We start from the raw sequence: 9,268 nt of genomic DNA, 5'->3' as shown, positions 1-9,268 counted from the left end.
GCACCCTAGTACAGCAGACCACTTGCGGTTAAAACTGACAATGTACCTGCACAGCTTGACATACCTGTGAAAGCCAGCTCATCAACATGTCAGCATTTGCTGGTTTACCAGCATTATGTTCAGCCATGCTGTACTGCTTGCTAATGAAAAATGCAGCAACCGATGTAGAACATGGCGAAAAAGTCAAATAAAAAACAGGGATTGTGTTCACCTTAGACAGCATTACAGAAATTCACAGAAGCACTTGAGTTTAACCAATTTGCTGATAGGATGCCCAGTAACGTATCTTAACATGTGAAGTTTTTTTCTAAAAGTTTGTCATAGAAAAAAATGTCATCTTCTTTTCACTGTAACAGTGGCTCAGGAGGTAGAGCAGTCAACTAGGGATCGGAAGGCCCTTGGTTCGAATCTGGCTCCTCCTGGCAGAATGTTGAAGTGTCCTTGAGCAAGACACTGAACCCCAAACTACTCCCAGTGGCTAGTTGGCACCTTGCCTGGCAGCCAGCCATGTCACTGGTAGGTAGATGTGAGGCATAAACCTATAAAGTGTTTTGAGTACTCAGATGAGTAGAAAAGCACTATATAAATGCAGTCCATTTACCATTTATATGAGTTTGTAGCATGAACATGTACTAGCTGCAAACAGCTGTAACTTTAGCATTACTGCAATTAATTGACTTATCTTTTGATATTGTTTTCCTTGTGCTTTAAAATCAGGCTTTGTTTAGATCTATAAATGTTTGGTCCTTTTTTCCCATTAGAAAGGAAGAGAGACCTCATATTCAAACAGAACATTTTCCAAACTAATTGCATTGATCTCTTTTGACGAAGGCACCAAGGCCATCTCTTCAGGAGGTCTCAGCTAATTTGTTCTGAGCTGATTTTGGTTAATTTCTCAAATGCACATAACACTCTCTAAACCAAATGTACTGCTTATTGAAAAGTAAAGTTGTAGTGTGCATGTACCCTTACAGTATGCAACATTTTGTACAGCTGGATATTTGAAAACATTTAGGTTAAGTAGACTCTGTAAGGGAGTCTCTGTAAGGGAACAACAGAATTGCCCAACCTGACAATCAAAACTGTGACCTTGTAAAGGGTGTGATCTTTTGGTCTGATCCTTCAAATGGTTTTAAAGTTTACCTAAGGAGATCCCAGAGTCACAGTCAGTAGGCTACATATGTAATGACATAGTTCTGCTGCAGGTTATGAATGGCTAACCTCACCAACTGTATGATACAATAAGATACAGTTGGCTGGGAGAGCCAAAGACTACAGTCCCTGATATATTGAAATTAATCACACTATTACCGTGGCTGTCTCTTCCTCAGCAAGGTAGAGAACACAGATTCTTCTGGTGTGGTCGCAGGGCCTAAGCCATCAATCAATTGTGACATAGGTGTGTTACTGTATTTAAAATAACCCAATGGGCTCAGATTTAAGGATTCATGATGACTCATGTTCCATATTTTGATATGAAGTTTGTGACACTGCATAGCTTGGTGTAACATGCTCAGTCTACACAACACCATTGCCATGAAAGTTGTTTTTAAAAGTGAGATGATGTGAAACTGGTCCAGACCATGTGTGAGTACTCGTGTGAGGTCTCTGTGAAGCCGGGAAAACAAGGAAGCTGTAGATACCATATTAACAAGCCATTGCAAATTTAGCATAAATCTCTACATTAGGTTGCCAGTTCAGCCCACTAAACTCGTATGCACTACTTCCTCTCCATCGAGGAATTTCATGGCAGGTCATATTACAGATGTTTTGTTTCGCAACAAAACTCCTGAACCTCTCAAAATAAATAATAAAAAGTGTAGTCCATCTGCTCTTTCCATCCACATATCATAATCTACCTAGCAGTCCCCTTTGCAACTTCAAGCTTCTGTGAGTACTTAAAAAAACCATTGTCTGTTAATAAATCATTTGATGGATCACAACTGCTATGAGTGGGTACTGAACAGTGGTATGAACCTTAGACAGCAAAAAACCACCACAATCCTTCCTCTGTTTGGTAAATTCAGGTGAAGATCCTGCATTTCTGACATATGAACACAAGCATCTTTTTTGAGTTCTCACCAGCTTTGTATTCAGGAATTAGGTCATTTTTAAAAAATGCAGAGTAGCAGGTTCTGGGAGACCTCTTATCTCAATAGGAAGTTTTCTGGAGGTACCAAATGGCCTTTCAGACCTCAGGGTGACAGACAAAGCTTGCCTTAGTAACCTACTGTAACTACATTTTGCAGCATTTCCACAAACATAGTAACTATCCGTGCAATTACAGTAATATTAGATCATTTTGGGGATGCTGACCAATCCTAAATTATACACATATTTGTTCCAGAACTCTATCGCTCCATTGCCTTTGCTCATCTTTAAGTTCAAAGATATTTTAGGTAATCTCTTAACGGCTCATATTTTAAACATTTTACATACCCTTATAACTCCGGTTAATCCTTAAACATATGCTCAAAAATATTATTTTTTTTCTCGAAACATAAAGTAGCGTTAAAAATTAGACTCTCGTGTCGTTCGTCCACAACGTTGCAGCTGAGAACACTAACCTAATACAATGTTGACACTGTTGATTTAGAACAGGAAGTGTCAACTTGACACGTAAGTTCACCTGACACTGGCGTTTCAAGCGCTACCTGGCAGACCACGGATCTTCAGCCCATCGCCATGGCTGGGAGCTACACGCTGCTACGATCCTGTTCGTTTGCCATTTCTGTCAAGGTGTGAATTATTTATAACGCGCGCTGTTGTTCAAGAACCCCTCGTCGATGACGGAAAGGACCCATTCGATTGTATTTGCGTTATTTGTTGCGAAGAGTTTGGGGGGAGAACGCGAAGCGCGCTCCGTTTGGGAATTCTCTTGTGGACAGGGTGCACGTATTTTCGGTGTGATATTTCCTGCACCTGTGGATGAGCTGAGCTCACGCTATACAGATACTCTTATGAGAGAAAATGCAGAACCGCGCTGGGTGGAGCAGCGTCGCGTGATGTAGGAACCCGGTCATCAGAAACCTCATTGCTGCAGATGGACAAAATACTAACAGGGAGAATGCAGTTCCTACGCGGGTCTCCGTAAACGTAGTAGGGGAGATGGGGGAAGCAGAAGGCATGCCGAGTGCATCGGAAGACGGTCTTCTTACAACCTGGCGGTGGAATAAAAACGCGAAGGAGCAAGTCCAGCTGAAGCAGAAGATCAAAGACCTACCAGGGTTGTTAAAACACGGATTGCATCTGAGGAAGAAAAGTGTGGAGGCTGTAAGTAGTGTACTGTGATCTGCCTTGTTACAATGTAGCTTTGGCGATTATTACTGGGTAAGCGCCTTTGGCTCACTGTAGCGCAGCGCTGGCTATGATGTATCGATATGATACGGGTGTGGGTGTATGTTCCATGTATGTATTTGGTACACGTATCTTGCCACAATATTTAAATGTATTATCACTGATAACAGCAGTAAAAGGCAAAAACACGAGTTTTGTCTTTCAGCGCACGGTTTAATGAACGAAATGGTTACCCAATTATTGTATTTGGTGTTTTTTTTTCCCCACGAAGCCTTCGTTTCGAAGGCAACAACATTAACCCCAAGCATCCTCACCTGACTTGATTGCCATCTGTCCGACTGCGGTACACAATGGCAGTACTCACCTTCACAAAGGTGCTGGCAATATTGTAGTGTAAAAATAAAATGTACTCCAGAATGAAAATTTTAATTGGCTACAAATAATTCAGCATGGGCGTGACGGCAGCGTACCGTTCGTGGGCGGTAAAATGAAATTACCCGTAATGAATGATAGTGCCGAGTAGACGGAAAAGCAGTGTTTTTTTAAAGATTTTTTTTTTTTTACTCTTTAACATACTTATGACTCAGTGTACCTCTCACTTGAGGCCACTGAACAAAATATACAGTATTAAAAGAAACAGAAACGACCCCATGCTGGCGCAGTGTTTACAGTTGGCTATTCGTGTAACGGAACCTTTCCTTTGGGACTTTCCGTTCCTGTGTATGCTAAAATTGTTGGTCGGAAGGATGCACAATTAACTGAAAACGAACACGTGAGCACAGCTGGTCAAACTTTTCATCACTGCTGTACTTGTCCACATCAGACTGACCACACGGTATAAAACTCCATTGATCGTATGGATGTTGACAGCAATCCAGAAAAAGAGGTTTACACACATCTCGTTTTATCCAAAAACACATCTGTAGACATTGTAGTTACCCCGTTTCTAACCACCAGCTTTATATTCATACTTATGTAGCAGCTCTAGTGATCCAGTAATGGATACTAATTTGCTAATATGGTTGATTTTACTTGTGTTTGATGGTTGTAATTAACAATGATTGTCCCTGGTTTCTGGTAGGGCCCATGGATGATGAAAATGTGTCTGATAATCTAATATGTACTGTATATGGGAGTGGTGTTTATTGGCTTTCATACTTTTACCAATGAGTATTGTATGAGCATATGTCATAACCTCTGAGAGATGTTGTCTGCTGACCTATGGACTCCCTGCACCCCTCAAAAACATACATCTTTGTTGGTGCAGATGGGACTGTTATTATTCTGTTTTCCCTTTTTCTATTACAGTAAAGAAGTTGTTTCATGCAGAGACTTTAAGAAATCAGGCATCAGTTTGAGGCTCAAGTATGAATTTGCCCCCAGACAATGCATATGAAGAGGCACAAAAAGTTTACCACTTTGTAAGGGACCAGTTGACTACCTTTGTCATGAGAGGACAGAGGAGACTCTCTGCTGAGGGAGGTAAATCCATCAGCATCAGCACACTTGCAAAAGGTGCCAGTTCAAATGTATGAGTTATGCGATGAATGTTTTTGTTCTCACAATATTGTCCATTGCGTCATTAGATATGTTTTGACTGGTTTTAAATAGACATATGAATTTTAAATGATTTGGTAGTTGAATATTTCATGGCTTCTGAGATCAAATATTTCAGTACTCAGTCCCTGCCTTTCCACCCCTACTCTCCCATGCACTGCATGAAACTCCAGTTCTTTACATAATGAATGCGCTTATACTGTATTCTTGGACTCTCCTTTGTTAGTATTGATTAGACGGTCTACAGATTTGAATTTTTCTTCATTTATTTGTTAATAAACAAGTGTTACAAAAAGCAATCCATTTGTGAAAACCCAGCAGAAACTGTTTGACTGAACACCCATGAATAGTTACCATTTTCTTTATAAAAAGAAGAAAGTGCTCATTCAAAAGAACATAAAGCTTGAAAACATGTATGAAACAAGGACTTGTAACATTTCATGACTGAACACAAGGCAACTAGTCATGTAAGTAGACATCTCACAGGTTCAAATGGGGGTGGGATACTGCTCTCAAGATACTCAGCCTGAACTGATTTTCAGTAAACATTCATCTGTGTAAATATATGATATACATCAAATGAAAGCTATGCATGCAATGCTGGATGAGGGCATCACCTTGGTAAAGAGTCAATACAATGTACTTTACTTTGCAAGAACAACATATGTTAAGAGTAAAAATCCTTCATTTAAAAAAACCCACATGAAGTTAACATGACTGTATCGTCAGAGCTGTGTGGTGTACAAAAGAAAGGTGATTAGGCCAATCAGTAAAAGAATAGTGGCTTAAGTAGCCACCTATATTTATAATGAGATCTATCTCTTTATCCATCTTTCTGATGAATGAGGTCATTTGCTTACGTTTTCCTTTTCTCAGCTGTATTTTCATAATCAACAACAAATCTCCTGAGTATACAAATGACTCTCTGTGGGTGCAGTGGTGGTGATGGTCGTCTCTATCAGTTTTCAGAAACCAGTTTGGTGAGACATCATCTCCATTGAAGGAAGTGTGTGCAAAAAGGAAATGGCATTGTTCTTTTAAGCAGACACCCGTCTCCTATACCCATATTATGTTCACCCTTTACATGCCACAAATGCAGTCTTGCCCATTTTAACTAGAACATATCATGTTAAATGTCCTGCTCACATCCAGAGCAGCAGTGCCTCACCTTGGATTTGAATTCAGAACCTTATAGTAATGAGTGTGCAACCCACATTATTCTCAGTCATCCATAACCTTTAGCGGGCATATGGCTGTGATATAAGACTTATAGTTGAAATGTGTATCATCCTATTATGTTTCTGTTGTCATAATGATAGTAGGCCAGTGTGTGGCACTAACTAGGAGGTGGATGTCTGGATAGTTAGAGACTTATTGTACTTCATGAAAATAATCATGAAAATAAATCTTCATATTTTCATGAAAATCAGGAAAATAAGTGCAGTAAGTGTCCGTTTTTATTGGAAAGATGGAATTCCCTATAGAGAAGTTATCAATGAGTAAAACTTCATAGTACAGTATGTTTTGCATTTGTCTGCCTGCTACTCAGAAGACATATACCAGTTGCCATTTCACTGCTGTTTTCCAAATAATGTTTAGCATTTTGTTAAATATACTGATAAACCTTGCTGTAGAGACGTGCATTTTGATTAATTTGTTATTCAAATATTGTATGGCTCTCAAGGTTGAATCTTGGAATAATTGAACCATACTCTCTTCTGCAAGCACCGTAAGAAACCACACTTTTTTCTCTGTAAATAATGACTCACTACAAAGGGATCTGCTCTCACTCACATTTAACAATGTCCACGAATTATCTGTTATTTTATGCAGGGTTCTTGGGCTCTTTTTATGAATATTGTTGTGGAAGGATACAATGATTTTTTTTCTTCTTAATTAGAAGGCATTCAGTTAATGATCCAAGTAATCCCCTATTGACCCCACGATCAAATTCTTCAATAAGGTAACATTCTGTCTGCCCCTGCTCTACAGTGCTCCTGAGGTCTCTGCGCATGTGGTGTAACGGAGGATGCAGATTTACTGTAGATTTTCAGTTTTGTTTTTGACATACCTGCCTCTCACTGTTCCCATTTCTGGCTTTGCTTGTGCCATCTAACCGCATCTCCCCCAGTCACTGCAACAACACCACAGACATACACCTGTACACAACTGTTCCATTTAACTCCAGACATGCTTCACAGAAACAGATTTGTAAAAGTGACCACAAAAGAATCAGTAATGGTACACATGTACAGCTATAGATCTTCACTTAGGTATAACAATTCCACTGGCTGGTAATGCTGTTCCCATGGGAAGTTGTTACTTTCTCAGATTTTGTGGAGGACTCTAATGTTGTTGAACATTGTGGATGGTCAAAATGTTGTTGAATCCTGTAAAAAATGACAAATCAAAAGAGCAAATTACGCACGCCCCAAGTTGGGTATGATTTTAATAGGTGGGTGGTGGCTGGAAAATGGTACAGAAGGTTACCCACAATCATATTTTTTGGACTGAATTAGGTGCTTTATAGAGATCTCAACCAGCCTGAAAAATGAAGTATGCTGTAAATTTGATAAAGGTCTCGTCTTGGCTGTGATTATCCAAGCAGGATATCATTTTTTACTCTTCTTATCAGTGTAAAGCAAGCCAGCGGGAGTATATATCACTAGGTCTTCTGATGCATGGGGTTTTGAAGATTTGTTTAGTCTGTCTGTGTCTCAATAGAAGTGGTGCTTGTTTGATGTCTTACATGTATGATAGTGTATATTTGTCTTATGACATGCTTTAAATCACACTATAGCAGCGGTGCACTATAATACCTTACAACACAGTTCAAAGCAGAGCGATTTAATCTTATTGTAATCGGTGTCGGCTAGGTAGTAATCCTCTCAGCCAATCAGATGTTAGACTTTGAAGTTTGAAATGGTAACGTCTTTTTTTGCTCCACTTTTTTAAAAGTTCTCTTAAACAGTGTTTATGGTAGAATATTTCAAAAATAATTATTGTGTCAGTTGTGTTCTTGCCTTGGGGACCATGGCGGAGTAGGATCTTGTTTCTAGTGGACTTGTGGAGTGGAACAGACATGCCCAAATATGCAAAGCTGGAGCATGCTGCAGGAGTGTGCTGAAAAAACCATTTGGAAAGAGGCCACACGACTCTTCCACGCAGGAAAGGAAAGTGCAGCCAGAGAACCTGTCTGAACCTGTCCTTCACGTTACATCACCTGGGTGCCCAGCAAAGCCTAGGTTTGCTCTAGTTACTTCAGTCTCCACAGATCTCCATTCTGTTATGGTTTTCTGTAAAGTAGAGGGGGGGCAGCGTGGTTTAATACACTTTAGTACACATACACAAGGTTTTTAGCGCATTAAAATGTTTATTTAAACTGGGTATAGATTATGTGATGGAAATGGTGATGGAATTATGTAAAGTGGTTTGTCTTAATGTTTGCTGTTCTTTAGAAGGGCACGTTTTCTCTCAGAATAACAGAAAAGAAAAAAAATGGAGATTTTAACTGACAGGGTAATATGCGCTGTATGAATATAAGACAATTAAAATATTTCTTTTTCTGTAACCAAAATAATGTCAATGAACAGTGTTTTTGGTTTTCATTTATGATCCTGTTCTATCTATTCCAGTTAAATCCATCACAGGAAACTGGGCTGAATGTAAGGAAATCAGTTTTCAGTCAATTAATGCTTATGGACATTGGAACAAAGTTGTCAGAAGATATTGCAATTCTGTAGTAAAACAAAATGTATCAGTGGGGATAGTTAAATCCAAGCAATTGTGAATTGTGAGCATTAGAGCAGGCATCACACTTGATGTGTTTGATCTCTTTAATGATCTCATTGGCTCGTGGCCTCTCTTTGTCTCAAGCCCTTAACCATAGCTATATGAAACTAAAAAGCAAGTTGGCACTTGGGTCATATTACATAAACGCAGAAACTGAAAGTTTCAGCTCAAATTTTGAACCATGTTAAAGCTACAGTGACATCAAACTGTGGCTGATAGGGATTGTCATGAGATTGATTTCTTGGGAAGCAGTGTACATTCTACGTATGATTTATGCATGACATTTCTTGGTTGATTGTTTTTGTTAAATGCCAAAGAAATGATCTCAGCGTGTAGCACCTACCTGCTGATGGCAAATGTTATGCCAACAGAATGAGGTCATTCTTTCGTTGAGTTGTAAACTGATGCTGGTAACCTTTCTACAGAGTGTGAACATTGCTGACATTTGCATAATGTATTCCCTGCTTAACCATGAGACCCTGTTTTTGAGGGATTTGATGGCTACATAAAAGCTATAGACACCTAGTGTTTTCTATGTGAAAATAAAACCCAAGGGAAGGTGTTTGGTTGGGTGTATCAAGCAGTTTTACATCTGCCTTTTATGGGTAATTTCCTCAGTGCT

General features: G+C 39.4%; 1 protein-coding gene across 1 annotated transcript in view; it reads left to right on the top strand.

The window, feature by feature from the left end:
* Window positions 1–2,654: 2,654 nt before the first annotated feature.
* The window catches only part of LOC118784315 (rap guanine nucleotide exchange factor 5-like), a 71,761-nt gene continuing 65,147 nt past the window's right edge, over window positions 2,655–9,268 (top strand). Inside the window, exons 1-2 of the mRNA XM_036538509.1 lie at window positions 2,655–3,264; window positions 8,762–8,764. Of these exons, the coding sequence (XP_036394402.1) occupies window positions 3,109–3,264; window positions 8,762–8,764 (159 nt within the window). The 5' untranslated portion in view covers window positions 2,655–3,108. The remainder of the gene's footprint in view (window positions 3,265–8,761; window positions 8,765–9,268) is intronic.

Source organism: Megalops cyprinoides, chromosome 10, assembly GCF_013368585.1.
Source record: "Megalops cyprinoides isolate fMegCyp1 chromosome 10, fMegCyp1.pri, whole genome shotgun sequence".
In the NCBI taxonomy this organism is placed as follows: domain Eukaryota; kingdom Metazoa; phylum Chordata; class Actinopteri; order Elopiformes; family Megalopidae; genus Megalops; species Megalops cyprinoides.
The sequence above is the reverse complement of the archived record's forward strand: the minus strand, read 5'-3'. Positions and strand labels throughout refer to the sequence as shown.